The 23,164-nt window shown below is 45.8% G+C and overlaps 1 protein-coding gene across 4 annotated transcripts; it reads right to left on the bottom strand.

Moving 5' to 3' along the window:
* Positions 1-59: 59 nt before the first annotated feature.
* On the bottom strand, positions 60-21,488 carry srfb (serum response factor b). Of its 4 annotated transcripts, none has more exons than XM_069145097.1 (8): positions 20,603-21,488; positions 16,209-16,475; positions 6,727-6,967; positions 4,579-4,743; positions 4,197-4,301; positions 3,521-3,718; positions 3,307-3,408; positions 60-2,796 (listed from the first exon to the last, which is right to left on the bottom strand). In XM_069145097.1, the coding sequence occupies exons 1-8, from the start codon at positions 21,248-21,250 to the stop codon at positions 2,756-2,758; spliced, it is 1,767 nt and encodes a 588-aa protein (XP_069001198.1). In that variant the 5' UTR covers positions 21,251-21,488; the 3' UTR covers positions 60-2,755. The 4 variants fall into 4 exon arrangements, with proteins under 4 accessions (XP_069001198.1, XP_069001196.1, XP_069001197.1 ...); XM_069145095.1 differs by having other exon boundaries at positions 3,332-3,408; XM_069145096.1 differs by having other exon boundaries at positions 3,332-3,408; positions 4,579-4,740.
* Positions 21,489-23,164: the final 1,676 nt, after the last annotated feature.

Raw genomic sequence — 23,164 nt, 5'->3', positions numbered from 1 at the left:
GGGTAAAGGCGCATGCTCACCTCCTCCTGCCTCAGAAATAATCAGATGCGATCACTGCAGGCTGTCGTGCACTCAGATGCATCGATTCATTTATTTCTCATCAGCGGACTTCATCACTGCTCCTATACACAGGTATTAGGTTTCATTCAGGACAGTATGCTTTTGTTTAACATTCTCCGTCCCCATTAAAAAAAAAGACAAAAAAAAAAGAAAACGTTCTCCAGCAGAGGATGTGGTCGTTCTTTGAACAGTTTGTTGTGTTTCATCTCGTTTTATTACAAAATGTCTGTGCAATAAAACAAAAATAGATCAAATAACCATTTCTTTCAATGACAAGGTGAAAGCCTGTTCAATAATCCCCTTTCAGAGTAATAGTTGTGACTAACCTGCCTGTAACACGTAATTTTCCTACGCAAACAGCCCCGCAGGGCGACACGACAACACGAACAGACCGGAGACCGTCGAGCGTCTCTCCTGCCACTGAACAGGAGTCAGCATGGCAACTTTATCCTCCGTCCAATTCGCTTTGGCTCCAAGCCTGCGATGCTCGGTCAGCCGGCTAATTCTGGAGAGATGAGTCAAAAATCTCACTCTCTGGGCTGAGCAGAGGATTGGATGACAGGTCCACAGTCATGTGAGGTGGTCTGGAAACACGTGAATTGTACATCTCCCTTGCCTTGCGGCGATTTTAGAAATCAGCCGTGGAAAAAGAGGCACTGTGGTGCAGAGAAGGCTCTCAGTCTAAGAACTCTCATTCTTCATGATTGCTGAGGTACACACTGAGATTGCAGTCAGCTCGGGTTTTACAGTTCTACTTAAAGGAGTATATTAACATTTGAAAGCACCCGGAAGCACTTTTCCAAATTAAAGAGATCCTTCAAACAATATTTTTCAGACTCGGCACTGCTGTCATCCTGCAGCACTGAGACTGCACTTGAATGACAAGAGTGCTTCCACACCAGTAAATAATGCTTTGATTGCAGTACTTAAGAAGTCTATACAGTGTCATTACCTCCTCCCGTTAAACCAGAGGTTTGTGTCCAATGCCCCGACTCGTCATTGGTAGCATCGTTACACTTCTGAAAGTCTGATGGAGGCAAATCAGAGCTACAGGTTTATGATTGGAAACTAAATTAACAGTTCATTAATTGTAGTAATCTCATAAAAACGTGTTTGTCCCTCTCAGGTTTGTGACCCAGAGAAGTCAGTTATGGTGCCATTTAAAAAAAAAAAAAAAGAAGTAAACAAACTTGAGTCCGAGGTCACTTAAAAAGGAGCCGTGTGTAGGATTTAGTGGCAACCAGCTGAACGCCCCTCACCTCACCCTCGACTTCCACGTGTGCCGTGTCCACCAAAAAAGGTAAACATCCATCTCTAGAGCCAGTGTTTGGTTTGTCCCTTCTGGGCTACTGTAGGAACTTTGTGGGAAATATGGAGGGCCCATTCTAAGGGAATGAAAACTCAACGATCCTTAATTTAAGGTGGCGTTACACCAATGAAAACATCATCAAATATGGTTTTCTATTTCTTCCGATAGATCCTCCTAAATCCTACACACTGAACCTTTAAGAGAATGAACTGTAGTGACCGCTCATATTTCTGTGTGGATGCTAACGGCAGAAACAAATGAAAATTATTTCCATCAAATAGCAGTTTTAACAATTTGTCCACTAAATCTGGTTTCATTAGGAAACGTCACATGCCTGATCATACCTTCGTCTGTTTCCCTGACTTCTTACCAGCTCAAGTAAAGAATATGTTGACAGTAAATTAAAATGCGTGTCGCGACCCAGCTTCTTATTTCCATCAGCGGGACAGTCCTGTAAATGTCACAATCAAAAATCTGTAGAAAAACATCCAGCGTTCTTTCTCCAACCTGTAGTGAAAACTCCCAACAGCATGACAGTATATCAACATATGATGGTATATGAAATTAATTTACATATACATGTAAATAACTCTGTCTTAATGCAAATCATTTTCATATACATACAAAACCACTATGTAAAAAAAAAACAACTACATGCCGCTGCACAAACTAAACCAGGCTAAAAAGACAAGTTATCCATTTAAAAAAAAAAAAAAAAAAAGTATTTACATTTCCAAATGCCTTCTGTTTTTTTTGTTTTTTTTTTAATTTTCTTAAGGTCAAATAAGCGTCTCCCCGCCCATTTACAAACCCGCCGCGGATATGCGCGCGCGCGCACACACGCAGACACACGCTGGTGCACAAATTGCTCACACGGGAACATTCAGACAAACACATGTCTCTTTGGCTGGTGTGAAGCTGTGGCACCTCGCAGTGTGTGTGCACATGTCATTACACATTTTCCAAAAAATACACACGCACACGCAAAAAATAACACCATCTAAACGGCATAGAAAATAGGTTCCGATGATGGATATAGTGAGCTCCTATGCATTTTTCGAATATATATATATATATATATATATATATTTAATACCAAAACATACTGTATATACGGTATAAGGGTCAGCCACACGTATGCCCTTGATTGTGTGTGTGTGTGTGTGTGTGTGTGTGTGTGTATGTACTTTAAAGTCACATTCAGAAGTGTGATGTGAAACTCTGTAAGAAGGCATCAATAAATAGAGATGTCAGTCAGTCAGTCGTCCGTCTGTCCGTCTGTCGGTGTGTCCCTGGGTCCGCCGCGTTAAACAGCTCCACCCGTCTCGTCAGTCGCTCTTCGAGTTCTGTGCTGCGTCCAGGTTCACCACCTGCAGCTCCGTCAGGTTACTGCTGCTGCTGCCGCTCGACTGCTGGCCAATCACCATCTGGAAACACAGCACAGCTGATGTCAGCGAGCGACAGCCAATCACCAGTCATCAAAGCACAGATGGAGATCCTGCTGCGCTGCATGCTGTTGGTCATGGAGCGGTGTGACGCTGCAACAGATGCTGAGCTTTTCTCTCGCATGTCGGTTATTTACTCTCTGAAATAATATTCTGTCATCTTCAACGGTAGCTCAACAGGATTTTTACAGTTGCATATGATTCAAATATCAACATAATTCAAACTAAATCACCTGAAAATGACCTAAGATTCTCTCGATGAGACTGAACATTCATGTTCTGATTTCCATGCACTGCTACAGTGGTGTTTTAATCGGTCTATTTCATTGTGTTCTTTGCTGCAAATAACGAGTAAAACAAGCGGACCAGCCACATTCATACAAACAGGGCGACAGGTGACGACCCTGTGGCCTCCGTGTGCCGGTGCTCTGTTAGGATGCATTAGTGCAGACACGTGGCATGCTGGTTGCAGAGGGAATATGAGAGTTTCACTTGTAAAATGCAGATCTTGCCGTACTGGGTGTAGCTGCACTGCTGAGACGGGGATCTGCACCGTTCCTGGAGGTGCTGTGAGGAACACCTGAGGGACAGATCCTGGGAGGGGAAACAGATTTACCTAAATGTGATTTACTCTTCACAATCCGTTTTACATTTGAAATGAATCCACAGTGGATGTTTTCCAGGGTGTTTGCTCAGTGTGTCTCACCCGCGTCCTGAGCTTGTGCGTGGGACACCTGCATGGCCGAGGTTCCCTGGGAGAAGGCGTTGAGCACGGCCAGCCCCCCGTCGGTCAGCCCTGGCGTGGAGGTGTACATCACTGTGTGGGGGCTGGGGTACATCATGTGACCCGCCACAGACGTTGGCACTGACGAAGTGACAATGGTTGCTGGGAGACTTACTGTCGCTGGGAGGGAGGGAGGGAGGGAGAGAGGGAGGGGGGGGGGGGGGGCGAGCACGTCACACGGAGGGCAGGAGGTGTGTACAAACGCTGACCAGCAGATGGCACTTTATATCTATCTACTACTAACTCCTACTCATGAGACCTTAACGTTTCCTCTGGGACACAACTCAGGAGCAGAATACAAAAAAAAAAAAACAGCAGCACAAGAAGTACAACAAGTACAACATGATGTGAGTTGATGGGATTTTCTAACTAATGTCAGGCATAAGGAAGTGGACCCTGTTTCCACTCATCAAGATGAAGTAGTTCCATTTTCTCATAGCAGGTTTGTGAAGTGAAACTGGGGCCCGAACTGTATATCATCATCAGATTTGACGTGATATTTGGATACTTCACTCTTCACTATCTGGAGCAACAGCGTGCACTGATTTTAAAAGACAAACTCTTGTTTCCAGCCTGAAGGAGGCAGAACATGACCTACCGGTGGAGTTGGTGGAGGCGTGGGAGATGTCGGGGCTGCTGTCACTGTTGGACTGGGTGTTGGGATGGACCTGGATAGCTTGGAGCTGCTGGGGAACCCCCGCGCCTGGAGACACATAGAACGGCATGAAGCTACCACAGTAAGACGCAAACACCTCATCCAGGAAGACAGCGGCCGTTGCAGTTGGATTATTGGTCGGGTGCGGCGTACACCGTCAGCTGAGGTAGCAGAAGTCGTCGTGCAAGTAGCATTAGCAGTTATGGCTTTAAGGGCATGACAATTAGTCACATCAGAAGAGGTCGCGATAGCAGGACGAGCAGCGGCGGCGGTGGCATGATTAGTATTGGCGGGCGCAGTCGTGGCGGCATGCAGAGCGGGTCACCTGTGAGGGAGACAGCAGCAGGGAAGCGGAAGACAGCCTGCTGTCCCTGCTGTGAATGCGGGGCGGCGGCCAGGGCCTGTCCATGCTGCCCCTGGAGGGCCAGGGAGTGCTGCTGCAGCTGGCTCAGAGGAATGGTGGGGGTGCCAGGGGGGAGAGGAGTGCCTGCTGCAGGGGTACACACATAGGGGGGGGGGGGGGGGGGGGATAAGACTGAATGTGAAAGGATAGTACAGTTTGAAAAAGAGCTGATAAAGCTGTAGTTCACGGTCACTTGACTTCCTAAAGATACGGCAACAGATTTAGCTCAAAACACAAGGTTCACAACAGTAGATACTTTTTCTACATTTACCAATGTTCTGGTCAAAAATGCACATTAAAAAGATGCCCTGTGGAGTTTTCTTGTAAACAAACAAGCTGTGTTTACTCTGTGATTGTCACAAAAAACGCACAAAAGAATTTTACATTGTGGATTGTTGACATGGAGATTCATTGCTTAACTTGGCTGCTACCAGTGACATCAACTGTGAAACACCAGAACAGCCTGAAACTGGTGGTGTGTTGTAAATTGGGCCACGGGTGCAGGTGCACGACAGACATTAAACAGGGGTGCAGTTTTAAAACCACTGCTCCACAGTGCCACTAGTGGTCGGAAACTGCACAGCACGCTGCCTTTAAGGTGGCTAAGGATTTTATAAAAGGTTAGTGGAAACATACATACATCTCTTAATTGACAGAAGACGTGATTGGCTCACACGAAGACAATTTGATTTGCTTTTCAGCCCTCAGGGATGCGATCAGGTCATTTTTAGGAGATTCAAAATTGATCTTTTTCTGAACTTCAGATTCTTGAAATGTTGCAAATGGCATCTCTTTCATTTCAGAACGTGACTGGAGTTTTACACCCTCACATTTGCTCATATGCTCCGTAGACAGTTACTGCAGCAGGGTGGGCCGGCACTTTCAAGCTGTCAACCGAGGAGCTTTTAGTGTGGGAGGGTGTGTTGTTCCACCTGCCGCTGCTGCTATGTGCCAGACAGGTGGTGAGGAGGAGGGAGGGGGAGGCAGGAGGAAGAGAAAGATGGTGGAAGAAAAAATAAAAAGGGAGGAGGCGGAGGAGGCGGAGGGACTGAGGCACTGCTTGGCTGTACTTCATCTGTCAGTCAAAATAACATACAGGGCCCATTAGTGGGCATCATGTCTGTCCTTTCAGCTGTGGCAGAGCGAAGACAACCAGCACACTGCGACAACCAGTGAGTGACATTCCTGCCAGTTTTGAGGAAAAAAAGAAAGAAAAGAAAAACCTGTCCGGCTTCACAGCAGCAACACAAACTCTCGTGATAACACAACATAGCTACGTCATTGAGACGAATGTCCCAGTCAGCATCTTCTGAAAATGTCCTGTAATAATAACAACACACACTGAAATTGTAATATTTCTCTCATCTTTTGGGGGAAACTGTGACCTCTTGCCATCCCTGGTCCTCACAACGCAATATTTCTCTACATACGCCCCCCAAAAAAGTAATGAATAATTAGGCTGCTGAAAAGCCAATTTAGAAACACTTTGGGGGTCCCCAAATCAGAGCCCGTCGCCCCTTAAAGTCCTCTCTGAGGTGGTTCAGATCCCCTGTGACTCAGAGTTCCCCTTAATGAAGGGTCATGTCTAGTTCACGACCGCTCTGTCACAATGCTCCAACTCCTCTAAGTACGCCTCGATTATAATTTCAGCACGAGCCTGCCAATCCCTCATTGAATATTCATGACTAATTATGGCCCGTGTTCATCAGCCTTCATTGCCAGGTCTATTGTGTCTCTCTCACCTAATTATTCTTGTCCCCAAGGGACAATCAAAGGCAGGGCCGGTCGCCAACAGACGTGGCTCCCCTGGTTACTGCGGGTCTTTGTGAAACCTGAGGGCGCTGAGTGTTGGTGACCGGCGCTGAAGAGCTGTTGTGTGATATAAACACGAGAGGCACGACCACCCCGAGATGACAGTCACACCGCGGTGCTGTTCAAATTCTAATCTGCTAATAAGCTCAACAACACGGTGGCATTAACAAAACACGAAGGGGACATTTTGATTCCGAAGGATGAGGTGAAGACGAACAAACCATACAGAAAATATGAAGTTTTGGCTCTCCTCCTTACCGGGCATGAAAGTGAAGCCACCGGGCAGCTGCATGACGCCCGCCGAGCCGCCCGCCGTCTTCAAGACGGTCCCGTTTGCGCTGATGTTGCTGTTGCCCGACACGGGGGCCAGGTAGTTGGTGATGGGGAACGAGGGTCCGCTGCTCACCTGCATGGTGGTGGAGGTGGTGGGCACCGTGGACTGGGCGCTGCTGGTGGTGCCGGGGAGGCTGGCGACCGTGAACGTCGGCTTCAGCGTGTCCTGTGGGAGAAACCAGACACAGGGAGTGGGGAAGGAAGGGGTACATTGGTTGACGGAAATAAATGAGTTCTGGAGTTCGTCGTGGAAGAAGAAGAGAAACTTCCATAAAAGTTTATGAAAGTCGAGTGACATAGTCGAACGGATTAAAAAAAATATATATATTATTTCCAAAACACTGGATCATACAACTCAAAATTCAATAAACCATAGTAAATGGTAACTAGTCGGCACTTATATAGTACAACATCCCTTCAGCGGTCTCAAAGAGCTTTATTATTTACCATTCGACCACTCGCACGTGGAGCTGCCCTGCAAGGTGCTCGCTTGCAATCAGGAGCAATTCGGGGCGTCTTGCCCAAGGACGCTTCGGCATGTGGACAGAAGGAGCCGTGGATCAAACCGCCAACCCTTTTAGGCCGCCAATTTCGTTTCATTATATTTGGAGTGGAAGTAGTGTTGCCAAAAGATGCCATATTTGATTATATAGCTAAATAAATAAAGTCGTCAGGTGCAGCATTTATGACAGGTTTTTATGAGAGTGTCTGTCTAGGTTGACAATCTGAATGGCTTGCAATAAAAACAACAAAGTGAGACAAACGGATGGTGACAAAGTTTCCCTTATGGGAACGTAATTTGCAGTTGATAAATCGCAACGTATCGCAGTATATGCTACCTCAATTCTCAGCAGTGCGACTTAAATATCGTGATAATGTCGTATCACGGAGCCTCTGGTAATTCCCACGATGCCTTCCCGTCTTTGAAACCCCACATCTACAGCGTGTAACACAGACTTCAGGATCTGAAGCTTCAATTCCAAACAAGTAAACTGAACTTGAAGTCGAACTAAAATCCGTGGAGCTCCTGTGTAAGAAGCTATTTCTGACTACCTGGATATTTGTAGTGTTTCCGACTGATCCACTAACAACCGGAGAACTTTCCTACAGAACACCGAATCCAGCAACTGCAAAAGCAACACGAGTTTCTACACGACACCTAAAACAACACTATTAATGGGGCTTTTCCTCCCCGAGCGGCGGAACGCGGGGCATAAAGGAGGTGAAGCCTTTAATTCTTGCAGTATTTCAGGGATCAATGGACGGCTGACAGAAAGCAGGGAGGGTTTTAATGGTCGCGGGGGCAAATGGCATAAACAAGGTGGAGAAACAGTCTGGGACCTCTCTAATTGTAGCCACATGTAAAACAGCGCAGGGAGCGTTTTCTCTGAGCAGTTCAATCCTCAGGTCTGAAAGGAGCAACAAGTTGTATTTACACAAAATCAGCACAGAGTGTGGGGATTTAAAAATGTGGCAGGAGTGTAACAACATGACAGTTCACACCTGAATACGCAGCATCATCCATTCATCATCTGTAGCGGCAATTAAAATCCAGCCGCCGCTCGATTTGACTCTTTAAAAACAACAACAAAAAAAAACAAAAAAAACATCATTTCTGCTCTCCTGTTATTTTGCAGAGTTGCTATGACAGCCACCTGACCGTGTAACATGACATTTCTGCACAAGGCAACCAGGTCGGGCAGATGAGATGCTCACATAAACTCAAGATCAGAGGAGGTGAGACGCGGCATCGCACCGTACGCTAATGTGAGCATCCATTGAACAGCCGAGCTGGATGTGTTGCTGAGTGGGCTGCACGATGAGAGCCGGGTAGGCGTCGGGCCGAGACCATAAAGCTCATCTGAACACCACAATGCCCGTTTATTACGTACTTACGCAAACACTCAGCACATGATACTAATGATCTGTAATAGCAGGACGGGAATAAGCCGACACATTGGAAGGCATGTTTGCGTTTTGATGGGGGTTTCATAATGTTTTGTGTGAAGCATAAAACGAACTGGTTCTCTTCATTTCTACAAGTACAGAGCACATCAGAACAACCCGTCTCGTCTCGAAGTCTCCTTCAAATGTGGCCGACAAATGCGACAAAAAGAAAAATTTCTTTTGCCCGATATTTGGTGGAGACAACCAGTGAATCGCTTTGATCCCGACTTGAGGCCGACTGGGGACTTTTGCTGGACGTCATCCACCTTTTGTGTCCTTTCCTGTCTTCTCTACACTGCATAGTATCATGAAAAGGCTACACGGAAAAACACACTTGATGGATATTCTCTGTATTTACTATTAACCTGGTCCACTATTTGTTAGCACTCCATCCTGTATGGAAGTGAAATGTCACAATTTGGACTGTAAACTGTGGAGTTTGCCCCAGTTTCCCACTGTCGTTTACACTTTGTCAGCTCTTTGAGGGACAACTTCCTGGAGATAAACTTTTAACTGTTTGATGTCACAATTTGGAAAACTCGTTTCAGGTCCTCTGGAGGACAATCCTCGTCCTTTTGGAGAGCCGAGACAAAGCTATCGGAGATGTAAACGCTCTCCACAGCAGTACAACAGAAGAGGAGAGTGAATAATACAGGTTGAGTGTCTGGAAACATCAGACAGGGGAACTGTGAGTAAGCAAGCCAATGAGGCGAGTTGCATTTGATAAGCTTTGGTATAAAAAAATAAAAATAAAAAAAAATAAATAAATAAAAGAAACATTCATTATTAATAAAAACAAAAGAGCATAAAAACACGTGAGGTCAACGCCTCTCTGCAGAGCTTTGTTGGTTTTTATATGTGACTGATTACATGGGTGAGAGGTGGAGGATCCAGCATGGACTCTGCTGATAAGGAGACTCACACACACACACACACGCGCACACACACACACACACACACAAATTGACCTCCTGGAAGTGTTTACTACCACACTGCATTCTACACAAATTTTACTATTTATGATATTCTTTTATTAAAGATGACTAAACACAAGTGTTTCCACTTATTTAGTTAAAAAAACTAAAAAATATTTAAAAAAAACTCAAGAAGATTAATAAATCATCAAGAGTGTCACAGTAGAGTCGCACTCTTCTGGACTTCATGGAGCACAGAGGGACGAGCAGGTGCCGTCTTACTCAAGCTGCTCTGAATCACAAGGAAACTACCCGGCTCGGCTGAGGGGCTCTGACAGTCCAAGGTCTTTTACCGCTTTAGTTAAACAGCAGCTGGAACGTGGGAGGGGGAGGGCCCTGCGCAGCGCTCGGTTTTTCTGCCCTTTCGACCGAAAAGGAAAACCGAATAAATACACCACAACAACAACAACAACAACAACAACAATCGATCAGCCGTTTACTCCACAGCGATCGATCACGTCATTAAATACAGGCCGATCGCTGGCAGAGCGAGACACAGCTCTCATCCCTCTTCACTCTCGCAGGACACTTCACAATTAATGTTCACTGCAACTAAACCAGACGAATGAGAGCAAACTGTCTGTCTCATTACAGGTAATGCTGCGAGTCAAACCGTCCAAAATGCAGCTGCTCCCTTTTTAACTGGATATAACAACAGGTCACACATCACTCACTCTGCCCTTGCTTCACTGGTTTCCAATAAACGACACCTGTCTCCTGCAACATTTTTAAAAGATGGTTCAAATGTTTTTATTCAGACAGGCTTTTGGTTCGCCTGTCGATATAGCTCCTTTTATGGCTCATCGCTCCACTCGTGTCCTGTTATTTTGTTGTTGATTTTGGTACTTTAACTGTTGTTGCAATTTTAACCGTTCAAAAAAAAAAAATCACGCCGTTTGTGGGCCGTTTTATTAAAATGTGAAACTTTACGTACTTACTTACTTACTTTAAGATGGCAACAAAAACCTGCAGCTACACTGGAGATAAAAGTACGACAAGAGAGCCAACAGCGGCCGGAGCAGAGTGAGTCTGTGCGTGGCAGGCCGAGCAGAGACAGACCTGTGTGAAAAGTTCGGGACAGGAGACAGCAGAGGGGAGAGAGTACAAACAGCTGAGGACGCAGACAGCTGGCGGGAAACCTGAGCACCTCTGAGGGGGGGAATTAACCCGTTGCAGGCCAGCTGGGGCAGCAGGAGGCCACGTGTAAAAGACACGCCATCCGACACGCGCTTCTCACCGTTCAGCTGCACGAGACGACTCAAAGGTGCTCAAACTTGTATCGTGACAAAATAAAAATGTCTTGACTGACGGGACACGGTCACCGTGTTGCAACTTTTCCATCTTGGTGGAGAAATAAACACCTGCTCTCGCTTTGGTGTCGTGCCGCTACAGGACCGAGAGTTTGGCCTCAGAGGGGGGTTTGATCATCCTCGTTTTAACCTGTGTGGAAATCACAGCATCTGGGCTCACCGCCACTATCTCTGTGACCTACATAGCCAGATTCCTCTGACCCGCTGCTTTGTTTGACCACCTCCGAGTGTCTCCTGTTCAACCGGCCCGTCTATAAACGCCCGCTGGCTTCCATTTCAGACACGGCGGTGCATAGTAAACATAAGCAGCAGTAGTGTAATGCATTCTTTCAGATCATCCTTGAGATGTAGCCAAAGCCTCCATCACTTCCTCCTCAAGTCCTGTCCATCTGCTGCTCCTCTTCGTACACTTTTACACACCGACACATCATTAAAAGATGGAAACCGACGCGCACCCCCACACCAGAAGTCTGAACAGGGTGTTATGAAATATATTAGTCCTGTTAATCAGATGCTATTTCTATGATTTGTAAGCAAAAATGCCAAACTTGACTGAGTTCTAGCTTAATGATTTTAATTATTTGCTGCTTTTCTTTGTTTTATGTTAAACTCATTTTGATACTTGGAGGTTTTGGAAGTTGGGTGGATGCCATGTCAGGCTTAAAGGGAAATGAGTATTGATGATGAGTAATGAGTTTTTGTCACTATTTCTGAATTTCTGCACAATGTTTCTTTTAAAAGGTCAATTGAACCCCTAAAAGTGACATTACAGAATCCTTATGGTCGTCCAATTGTCTGACATTAGTTAAGTGGACACTGAATTATGACCATAAAGATTTATATCTGTTTGAAAAGATTTACTTTGGTTGGTTTAAATTTCTTTGGGTTTTACCCCAGCTTCCTTTTTTTAAACCACTTGTTTGTCATTGAGATTCACTACTGCTCACCACACTTTAAAAAACAATATTTACAAAATACCAGCCCGAGACTGACCTGGGGAAACACGCCACTAAGCATAATGAGGTCGCAGAATGTGGCAAATGAAGTCACAATTTATAGTCGTGCAGTGGAGGGCTGAGTCTTCTGGAATAAGCAATGAATCCTCTGGAGTCGGACTGCACAGCCACCGAGAGCGCCCTCCATAACTTGCTATGTAATCCATTTTACAAGCGAGGGGGCATTATTTTACACCAGTGACAGGCAGATCTGAAGTATTACACCTTCTGTCCCTCATGTATACATGTACATACGAGAAACCCTAATAAAAAAGGATCAGAGGAAAAAATGCAATAAACATAAACCAAGAGAGACATCAGAAATCTTTTTAAGCTCTTTCAATACGCCGCTCTGTAAAATGTTGTGCATTCTTAAAGATTGTCTATATGGTAAAAGAATAAAAGCCTCCGATGCCCTCCGAACACTCACAGACATCAGACAAGGACCTCGTTTAAAAGGAAGAGGAAATGAGAGAGTAATTAAAAAGAGAAGGACACAAATGATTCCCTATTCATGACGGATTAATCACTCCAAATTGAAGGTGACAACTGGCAGGCAGGTCCGGTGTTGGTTGGAGAGCCCATTGTGCAGTGTACTGGTGGCTGGCCCTCGTCTAATCTCCCATGTTGCTGGCTCCCATCTCCCCGTCTGTCACCCTGCCAGCAACATGGAATTTGCAGCTCCATTTGGGACTGCTAAAAAAGGCAAGGCAGCCCAAGTGGAGGAGGTGCAGCCAATGGCTGCTGACCTGTCCAGTTGCTTGCTGTAAAATAAGGGGGTGGAGGAGGGGGAGGGGCGGCGGGTGACATAACGTTGCTCTCCCTCCCCTCTCGAACAGGGCCGACATGCTTCGTACACATTTATAGACGTGCAACATGTTGAATCAAGGAGCCGTCGGATCCGTCGTGGGACGTCTCCACTGCAGGGAAACACTCGGCTTCACTCTGCAGGTTTGGTAAAGTCGGTGTGGTCTAACAAGCACACAACAAACAAACAAACAAACAAACAAACTTCAGCAGGATTACAAACAGCAGTGACAGGGACAGGCAGAGGATGGAGAGAGAGGGATGAAGTCAGGGGGAGCAAAGGGGAGAGAAGGGGGCGGGAGGGGGGAACCGGAGGAGACCGTGATACTGAGAATTCAGCGCTAAGATATATCCTCCAAGCAAGCATGAGTTGTGGGATTTGCTACCCCCTCCCAAAAATAACCCAAAGAGCAGAAAAACATCTGTACTGTAGGCACGTCTAGTTTTGGGAATTAGCCACAAACAGTCCAGAGATCAGTCGGGAGGCAGTGAAGGCACAATGAGCAATGTACTGTGTCTACCCTCTCTGCTGGTGCCCTACTTTTACTTTAACCTACCTCATTCACCTCCGTGTCAGACATGACATTACCCACAATTCCTTTCAGCAGCCATCAGCTGTTGGTTTTATGCGTGCTAACAACAGAAATATAAAAGTGAGGATTTTCCACACAGAACGTGAGTCACACACTTTCAACTTGATCATCTTGAGACTCCTTTCTGCTCAAATAAAGACGTTCTCGAAGGAATAATGAAGCGATTCTGCCCTGCGTCACTGCTGGTGAAGACGTTTCTGGAGAGCGGGTGCTGCCGGCTAATTTCAGTGAACAGTTGGGGATAAATTAGTGAACATTTCCAGAGCAGCTGCCATGTTTTCCAACAAAATTCAGGGGTAAAGACAAATGACAGCCCAGCTAGTGATGGATGCATTCAGCCACATGTAGGGAAGACTTTATACCGAGTGGAAAACAGGCGAGTGTCAATCATTTAGTGGGCAACCTACTTGAAATGACTTTTCTGTCAAGTCAATGCATCCATGATGTTTCATGCTGAACAACACCAGATGATTTTCCAGGCTATTATCCTGAGGGACAAACACTAAAACCCAATTTTAATGTTAATACTTTAAACTACAGAAAAATCATAATTAACCCCACTGAAGCAGTGCTCGGGCTCATTATTCAAAATATTAAAATCTCACAATATTAAAAAGGAACAGTTGGGATATCAACTCATTTTCTTCTCTGTCTGGACACAAGGGGGAAACAGCTGGCTTGGCTCTGCTAAAGACACAATCCACCAACCAGCACCTCTACAGCTCACTAATTAACATGGCGGGCCTTGTTTGTCTGATCTGTACCAAAACGAAACATCGTGGTTTTGCGAAGAACTATTTCTTGGCTGTGACACTCTGTCAGACAACCAGCAGAGCAGCAAGTAAGCCACCCAAGAAATAGTCCCACACATCGCACCTTACTTCTCAGAGTCCCTGCTCGTTATATATTTTTCCACTTCTTAGGGTTTTTCTTTTAATCCTGCAAAGCTATTACAGGCAACATTTCAGCACCACGTAGTCTGCAGTCACATGATATTATGAGCACCATATCACGTCTACTTCACTTATCTCCTAAGCCTCTCTGTCTTTAGCTTCTCCAAACTGTTCACCACTTCCCCCCCCCAGCAACCCTTGCAAACCCTATTTGTTTAGACTAGCTTGGACTGTATGCAAGACACGCTACTCTCATGATGAACGGCGTCCAGACGCAGCAACGACGGACCTACTGCACAGAGACGACCCCTCACCATCGAGAGCTCCGTATCCACCTGTCGTGTGTTAACTTTTTCTCTTTTTGCAGGGGTCATGCTGGCCTCCCACACTCGTAGCTGCAGCGGGGGCGGGCGAGGGGGGGGGGGGGGGCAGAGGTCAGCGTGTGAAGGCCGGGCAGCCACCTAAATAGACGCTGCGTGAAACTGGGACTGAAAATTATTGCTCAAACGTTTCCAGTCAGCTTGCTCATATCTACATCCATACTTCCCCCTCCATATCACTAAATGAGAGGTTGGGAGGGTTGGGGGTGGGAATCACAGGACTCCAAAAGACAGCTGCAGCTTATAAGGAATGCGAGGGGCCTCAGCCAAGAGTGCAGGCAGGGAAACCATACCATATATGGCAACAGAGGCAGAATCTAATTTTTATCAATGAGCAGAGCGGGCATGAGAGTGGCTTAACATGCGAAGGTTGAGCTCCCATCCTTGACGGTGTATGGTACGCGTTAGATGGCGCCCTGTGAAAACAGCATGCAGGGCAAACACGCCCGCCAGTGTCCGTCTTCAAAGGTGCACGCACTTAAGCTGTGTAAACGGGGGAGGGGGAATCTCGGCTGCCGGCACGTGATCGCATGAAGGTGTGGAAGGTGATATTTCAGGTTTTTAGAGCGCTTGCAGAGATGCGGGGGGGGGGGGGGAGTAGATACAGGGACACATGTAGGGACACAAACTGCAGCTTTTCACTCGGGATGAGAAGAGGTCAAACAACCGGAAAAAAAAAAATTAGTCTGAGGAATTTTTTGTTTCTGTCGTGATGATTTGTGAAGGTTAATGAGTCCGAAAACTGCACAAAATGTGTAATATTCAAACGTTTTTAAGACCGTTTAACTTTTAAAGTTTTACCCATGAAGCTCCGTCCCCAAAATCAAAGATAAACAGTAAAATCCCCCATATAGCAGGCTGCATGTTTCCCATCCTAACACAGCCCAGGCCTGCAGTGATTTATGTTGAGGAGTGTTACGAGGCTTTCCTGGATAAGAGGTCAGAAAGGTAAAGTGTAGACAGCCTCCTTTAGCAGAGGAGGATAATTCTCCACATCTTATCTGGCTCTCCCTCCAGTCTGGAGCCGCTTTGAAGGACCGTTGAGTTTTTTTGGGTTTTAATTAAAAGACGGTTTGGTGTTCGGGAACCAAACCACAAGCCCCCAAAAAACCAGACGCCTCACATGTAACAGGCACAATTTCAAAACTGTGTTTACAATAGGACAAAGATTATTTTCCACAGCTGCTTGTGGGTTTGATTTATTCGCTCTCCTCGTGTGTGCTGGCCTATTCTGGAGAGATTTCCCACTAAATCCATTTGTGACTCTCTATGGGGCTTTATCAGTTCTTTGTTTTTTCTTAAATTTGCACTACAATCCATGTCTCCATTAGAGAGCAGACAATGAGTCACAAAGACTGTAGGGTGAGTACCACTGCTGCTGGTCTCAGAGGAGTCGGGCTGTGGGGACGGGCACAGAAATCAGTGTGTTCAATTTTAGCTGCAGCCTCGCTGCCATCGCTCCACTAGTGACGGAGCGTATTCTTCATTTCCACTCTTTTGATCCTCACCTTTGTGTCGCCCATGCTCTCTGACTCGGACACCTGGTAGGTGAGGTCCGTCTCCTCGAAGCCCGTGGCACTCATGCGCTGGTCCATGGAGGGGTCGGAGCGCGGCGGCGAGTCCGGTGAGTTGAGGCATGTTTGGATCAGGGCTTTGCCCGTCTCACTGGTGATCATGGGCTGGAGTTTGCGGGTAGCGAAAGTGTAGACGTGGCCCGTTTCACTGGCCACGAGCAGCAGAACCTGGGTGCCCGTCAGGGTGGAGAGTTCATAAGCCTGGGAGAGATAAAGAAGAAAATGTAAGCATCTGAGCGAGAGAAGAGGCCAAGAGTCGAGCTCGAGCTCAAACATCAAGAAGTTCACCAAATTAGGGCTTGGATTTACCTCCACATCATGCACAAATTAATCTCTACTGGGGAGGGAATATAAAGTGACTCCAAACCTGAATCTGTGGAAAAAAGCCAAGAAAACACTAGAATCTATAAATACCGCTGTAGTGAACTCTGACGTACAGCACTAATGAAACAAAAATACGTGAGATAAGGCTCCCAGAATAGACAGTGTGATATAGCTGAGAGACTGATTGCAGCAAAGCGCTGGTTTGCATAGGCAGGCGGATTAGTAGTAGTAGTAGTAGTAGTAGTCCGGTCTCGACGGAGGAGACGAGGATTCATTGTAAACACGCAGAGGTAGCCGGCTCGAAAACGTGAGGCCTCCATCACACTCTGCCACCTTGTCATTCACTAAACACACACACACACACACACACACACACACACACACACACACACACACACACACACACACACACACACACAGTGTGAGCCTGAACTCCATCCAACACACGACCAAACACAGCCCGACGCTGCACTCGGTGTGAACTCCTGAGAAAGCCTTTTTGTCTAAATGAGTCATCAGTTATGTGGAGGATGCGTGTGGTGCTGTGAAGGCTCAGTGCCGTTGCCATCGCCTTGGCGAGCGCAGTGCAGCCGGAGCGAGCTGACAGATGTGCCATTGTACGCTGGAGTGCGACACTCCGTCAGACGGAGTGAGGAGATGAATCGCATTCAAATTAAAGGATTTGATTATATTGAGCACTTATAAAAGCATGTGTTCATCCACGACTGCTCCGCCATGCTCTCTCTGCTTCAACACTGTCTTCATTATGAGCTGCAGCGGTCCAGTCCTCACTACCTGGGAGGATGGAGCTGAAGCTGACTATATAATTGCCCTTTGTGTGTAATAATACAGTGACAGAGAACATAAAAGCTAATGATGATCATAATAATAAATGCTGCACTTGTTTCACCCGAACACTTAAAACTTTAATTATGTGGAGCTTCGCTGTGTGTGCCGAGGATCTCTAGCTGGCTGTAGTTCACCTCAGCCTGTGCTCATGCAGCCCTACAGAAGCAGGTAATGAACTCCACAGCTCCAGTCATCCTCCTCCACTGATTAGCTGTGCACCGGCTTCAGAGGGGTCGCTAACAACAGAGCCTGGTGTTTGGCCGACATCCAAGACAGAAAAAGACTAATTTGTCAACCTAAGTGTGCTATGTGGCAGCACAAACTAGACCTACACACGGCTTTAATAAGTTTCCCTGCTCTGCTGATTTTCACATAAATATTTATGACTGCAGGGTGTGTGGTGGCGGTGGCGGAGGTGTCTCGGACTGCAATTGGTTCCTCTGCCACAGAACTTCCCAGTTAAGCCTATTTATGAAATAAGGAGGAAAAAAGGCACATCGCAAACAACAGAATGTACATGTAGCTGTGCAATTAGAATCCAAAGCTTGTGATGCACCTTATTTTTCAACTTGTCCTTTTGTGGTTTGTCTGCTAGCAGCTCGAGGATTAGTCAAAATCTTTGGCTTGGCAGTAAACAGTTGTAAGTGTAAAACATTTGCTGGAATGACTTGAAGCAAGGCTTTCATGTAAAGCTGCATTTAATATCTGGGGCTTTACAAAGCAACTTGTAGGCATTGTAAGTTAGCTGACTAATAGATATTCACAACAACAATTCTGATAATCTATTAATTGTTAAAGGCAATTATTGTTCCAGCTTCTCGGAAGGATTAGGTAACGGTCTGAGATTTAAATCACTGTAAAGTGGGTTCTGTACAGTTGTTTGAAGATGTCACATTAGGCTCTGGGAAACTGCGATGGCCATTTGAACACATTTTCCCTGATATCAAATAGATGATTCATTCCGTAATCAAACCAGAACTACCACGTCGCAGTTGTTTGTCTCCACCAACCAGAAAAGTTGCAGTTTACATCTATGAGACGGACGTGAGGTCACAGTAACCTTGGACTTTTGGCCACCAGAATGTAATCAGTGTATCATTCGGTCCTTTTGAACGTTTTTGTCAAATTCTAAGTAATTCCCTCAAAGTGTCCCTGAGATGTTGTGTTTACGAGAATGGGACAAAAAGACGGACGACAAATAAACACAATGCGTCCAGCACAACGTATGTCATATGGTGTCCTGAAACTGCTTGTTTTGCCTGATCAACTGTTCAATCCCCCAAAATACTAAATGTAAAATGATTTAAAAACTATGCAAACAAATAAAATAGCAATGAGCAAAAATCTTCACATTAAAGAGCTGGAACCCAGAAATATTTGACAAACCATGAATTCAATCATCAAAATTGCTACTAAATAAAATTTTCAGTCAATCAACAGGCTTTTTTTTTTCCAGTAGTGTCATTGCAGGAAAACTCCTGGTATAAATAATAACTTTCAGTTTGGCTGAGCACATTTCCGACCGGTGGGTTTGTGAGGTGTCTCACTTACACTTCTTACTGGGGGCACTTTAATGGAGTCACAACTAATGTTATTAGTAACATTGTGCTTTTCCTCCTATAAGAAGTGAAAGTATCTGCCGTAAACATCCCTTCTCTGGAACAAATTAAAAAAAAAAGGAACTGCATTATTAGTCGAGTAATCCTGCACCTCACATTGAGGTTTGTACGAGTGTTTACAGGCACGTAATCTGAAGCATGAGAAGTAAACACGCGCTCACCACATCTTTCAAAGAATAAACCGGCTCCTCCAAAAAAAAAAAAACAGTTTGAGACCAATCTACTATGAGTCCTCCCACTCCACCCACCTGTCAATTTCTGTGATGGCTGGCACAGTGTGGGCAACATTTTCAAAACTCTCCATGCCCACAGTGTGTCAAATAGTGCTCATGTTGCCAAGAGCCTACATAAAGACACCTCAGTTTCCACGACAACAGTCTGGGATACGAAAAGAAGAGCGAAATGGAGCAGAGTAGACAGTGCAGGCGCTTCGAAGTAACACGGGGATAACCAAGAACTCTGGGACAGCAATAAAGCAGTTTACAAGTGTTTATATAAAGTCATAATGAAAAGTGGTCCAGTCTACAGCACAATAACTGCTGTGCTTGTGGTCAACAGCTGACCTCGTCTCCAAATAATTAACTCTAAATGACTTGATGCCACGCAGCAGTGCTTTATTACGGCAGCAGCAACTGTGTGGGTGATGTGTAGATTTCCAGAGAAATATTACTTTGTACTTAACTAGACAGTAATGGAGGCAATTATGACGACCAATGGAGCAATTCTTTTATCTCTGATGTCGCCTGCTTGTGTGCCAGGCTCACAATGAAACCCAGGACGAGTCATCACTAGGCTGGAAGCTCGTACCACAATTTACAGCGCCATAACGCATGCACAGACGGTCCCGAGCTCCTCGCCTCTTGTTTGAGTGCTCTTTGACCGTCCTCTGATCTGTCTCCTTTGGGTTTAGTCAGCTGTTGGCACACACAGGCCCACTGCTGCTCACTGCCACATGGCTGCCGCCTCTGAGCAAAGCCCTGCTTCACAGTGACAGAGGGAACAGCCTGTGCACGGAGGGCTACTGATGGGAACCACTTGCAGTAGTTGTAGGCCTGTCAGTCAGTGTCTGAAGGTGTGTGGGTATGTGTGTGTGTGTGTGTGATAGTTGGTGGTGAGCATGGGCCTAAATAGAACTGTAATTTTCTCAAGTCTATTTAAAGCCTATTGCCTGTCATGAATGTTCTGACTTCCTCACATCCACTGAGTCACTTTGTGCCACAATTGTTCTGCCTTTCATGAGATAAATTGTGTGTTTAAACTCGATTTGCTTCAGTATGTAAATATGATGAAGGCTCACTGTTGACAACATTTCATGTCTTTACTGTGATTATTATGATCACCGATGCTCCATTTTCCACTGGTGTTGTGATTTGACAGGTAACTATGGTGTAACCAAGCTCAGTGTTAACTCAAAGAATGAATGAATGAATAAAAAAAGACCATATAGTTTGTTATACTGCAGTATATCTGAGCCAATCAACATCAAATCAAACGCTACTGGAGCTGGAAGGAATCCAGAGGCTTCACCTGACTCACCTTTTTCATGATACCCGTCTTCCTCTTGCTGAAAGTGGTGTACCGTCTCAACTTGTTGTCAATAAATTCCATTTTTATCTTTACGCGCCCACGTGTCTTCTTCCCCGGCTTTGCCCCGGCGACCCCGCCGGGCACCATGCCGTAGCCTCCAGGAGGGACTCCCACCTCCTGCCCCGTCACCGCAGCCTCCATCTCCGCTCTCTCCCGCTTCACCCCTCTCCTGCTGTCCCCGAGTGAACCCACCGGGTCCTCATCATCACCGGAGTCCGAGTCATTATCCGAGCCGCTGCACAGAGGAGCGCATTCCCGGTCCGGGTCGAAGCGGGCTCCGTGAGGCAACACAACTCCCGTGTTTAGCCCCAACATGTTTCCCTGGACGGCGGTCTGCAGACGGTTCAGCCCAGTCCCGTTCCCTCTCACTCCTCTCGGACCATCTGGACCATTAGCCCCAAGCATCCCAACGGTGTCTCTTTCCCCCGATCGCCCTGCAGCACCGGCGCTGTCGCTGACCCCCGGTAAAGCTTGCCCTGCTCTCACTAAAACGGGTCGAGTCCCGACGCTGACAACCCCCGAACAGTGTCCTGTGGTGCCCCTGCCCGACGCTGACCCGTTTCCAGATGGTGCCGATCCAACCTGGCTCGGTAACATTATATTAACTGGACCGAGTCTCCAAACACCAGCCAGAGAAGCTGGAGCTGCTTGTATCGTAAGTGGCTGATAAAGCGCATACACGCCTGGGCTACAAAATGTAAACAAAGCAGGCCAGTAACTGGTTTGGAGACTCCAGGAAATCACCGAGACAAACTTTCGAAAGTGATGCTGCCCCCAGGACCCTTCAACCCCGGCTCAGTTTGGTTCACCCTCCTCCTCTATTTCCAAAACTCTGAGCACTTTCTCAAAAAGGAAAACGCGAAGAGCGCCCTCCATGTTGCTACGCCGCGTCACATAGTCCGTATTGTGAACCGAAAATAACGCCGGTGTCGGTCTCTTGGTACACAAATAAAAAAAAAAGTACTCTATTAATATAGCAATATGTCTCTCCTCGTGAATCAGCACCGTAAAGAAAAAATCTCTAATTAAAAAAGCGCATACGACGGCGGAGTAATACCACAACCGAGGAACTACTTCCCTCCTTATAAAGAGATACAATGTTTCCTTATTTGGTGCTGTCTCTCCTTATTTGGTGAGTCACAGCGTCGCCTATCGATTGGCTAAGGATTATCTGAGTAGCGCTGTCATTGGTCAAAAGGACACACTCATTAAAATAAATACCAAAATGGTTGCGCTACTGACAACGTCACCGTGGACAAGCAGAGGCACCAAAATAACAAAACATCCAACTTTTATATTCCCCACAGGTTGTATTATGTCACACCACAAACCATGTTTCCCAAAGTTTGAATGCCAAAATGGCACTTTATTTTACTGTGTTATCTAAAGGACTGGAGTTCTGAGGCTTTCTACAGCAATGTGACTGTAAATTCAGACAGTCAGAGGCAATTTAAGGCTCCACATTATATTAAAAGTGACGTGCATATGTATTTTTATATAGCTATAGGAGAATATACTCACCTGTTGTTCACTAGTTGCATTGAAGATGAAGCCAGCCTTATTTTGACTTTGTTAAGAAGTGCACCACTTCAACATGCACTTGTGCCACATTATTGCAATTATAGGCCTTTTCCACTGCAGACAGAACTTAGAAGTGTGCCAGCAGGAAAGGCACAGGTGTTGTATGGCTGCTTTGTGTGGAAGTGTCCCAGTGGGCGCTGACAGTGAGCCAGCATGCACAATACCAGGACACAAATAATTTATCTGAGTTCAGACAATAGCTTTCCCATTGCAACACGTCAAAATATCTCATCTGTCACAGGAAAATCAGTGAAAAGGGTGGTGTCTGACTGTTTGAAATAATGCAGTGAGCTCCACCCACCTGCCACTCCAGGCAGGTTAAAACAGATGCCAAAATTTATGGGATTTGAAAATGGTTTCTGGCTAAATGCAAAGGGGAATTTTAGTGAGGCGAATCGAGATGCAAATACACTTAGAATGAGGTGGAATGGCATTGATAATCTTACCTTATTAAGTCTCTGTGTCATGAAAACTCCAGTGACACCTAAAAACCTGCAGGCTTCTGTGTGCACCTCTGCAGTGGAGCCTCTTTATCCATCACTAAATGCTGCTATTCATTGTGCACAAACTCTCACAGGTCAAGGGTACAAGAGGAGACCCACGGTGCCTCATTAAGAGCTGAAATAATTCATTATTCCCCAAGATGCTTGTTGACGCCAAACATAAAGCAGAATTTTAATTAATCACACATTTATCAGCTAAAAAAAAAGAAAGAGAAAATTTTCACTAACTCAAGACATCATGGACTCATATGGGAAACTTCTTTTACAGCTATAAAAGGCCATGTTTTCTATTCTACTGTAAACAAACTGTAATTACATAAAAAAAAATGTTTGGCAAGCTGAAGGGTCACCTGGAGAAGATAAACACCACCCTCTGGTGGTTCATGAGAGAACCTTTTGGATTAACAGTCAAATAAGCCTGCAAATA

This window comes from Embiotoca jacksoni, unplaced genomic scaffold (assembly GCF_022577435.1).
Source record: "Embiotoca jacksoni isolate LCO1_2020_lvr unplaced genomic scaffold, fEmbJac1.0.p SCAF_12, whole genome shotgun sequence".
Classification (NCBI taxonomy): Eukaryota; Metazoa; Chordata; class Actinopteri; family Embiotocidae; genus Embiotoca; species Embiotoca jacksoni.
The sequence above is the reverse complement of the archived record's forward strand: the minus strand, read 5'-3'. Positions and strand labels throughout refer to the sequence as shown.

What these genes read in the sequence shown, in the direction of transcription:
- srfb (XM_069145095.1), bottom strand. Translation starts at nt 21,250, where the DNA reads ATGTTACCGAGCCAGGTTGGATCGGCACCATCTGGAAACGGGTCAGCG. An exon ending in AGACGGGTATCATGAAAAAG is followed by an intron (nt 16,476 to 20,602) that starts GTGAGTCAGGTG and finishes TATCTCTCCCAG; the next exon opens with GCTTATGAACTCTCCACCCT. An exon ending in AGAGCATGGGCGACACAAAG is followed by an intron (nt 6,968 to 16,208) that starts GTGAGGATCAAA and finishes TTTCTCCCACAG; the next exon opens with GACACGCTGAAGCCGACGTT.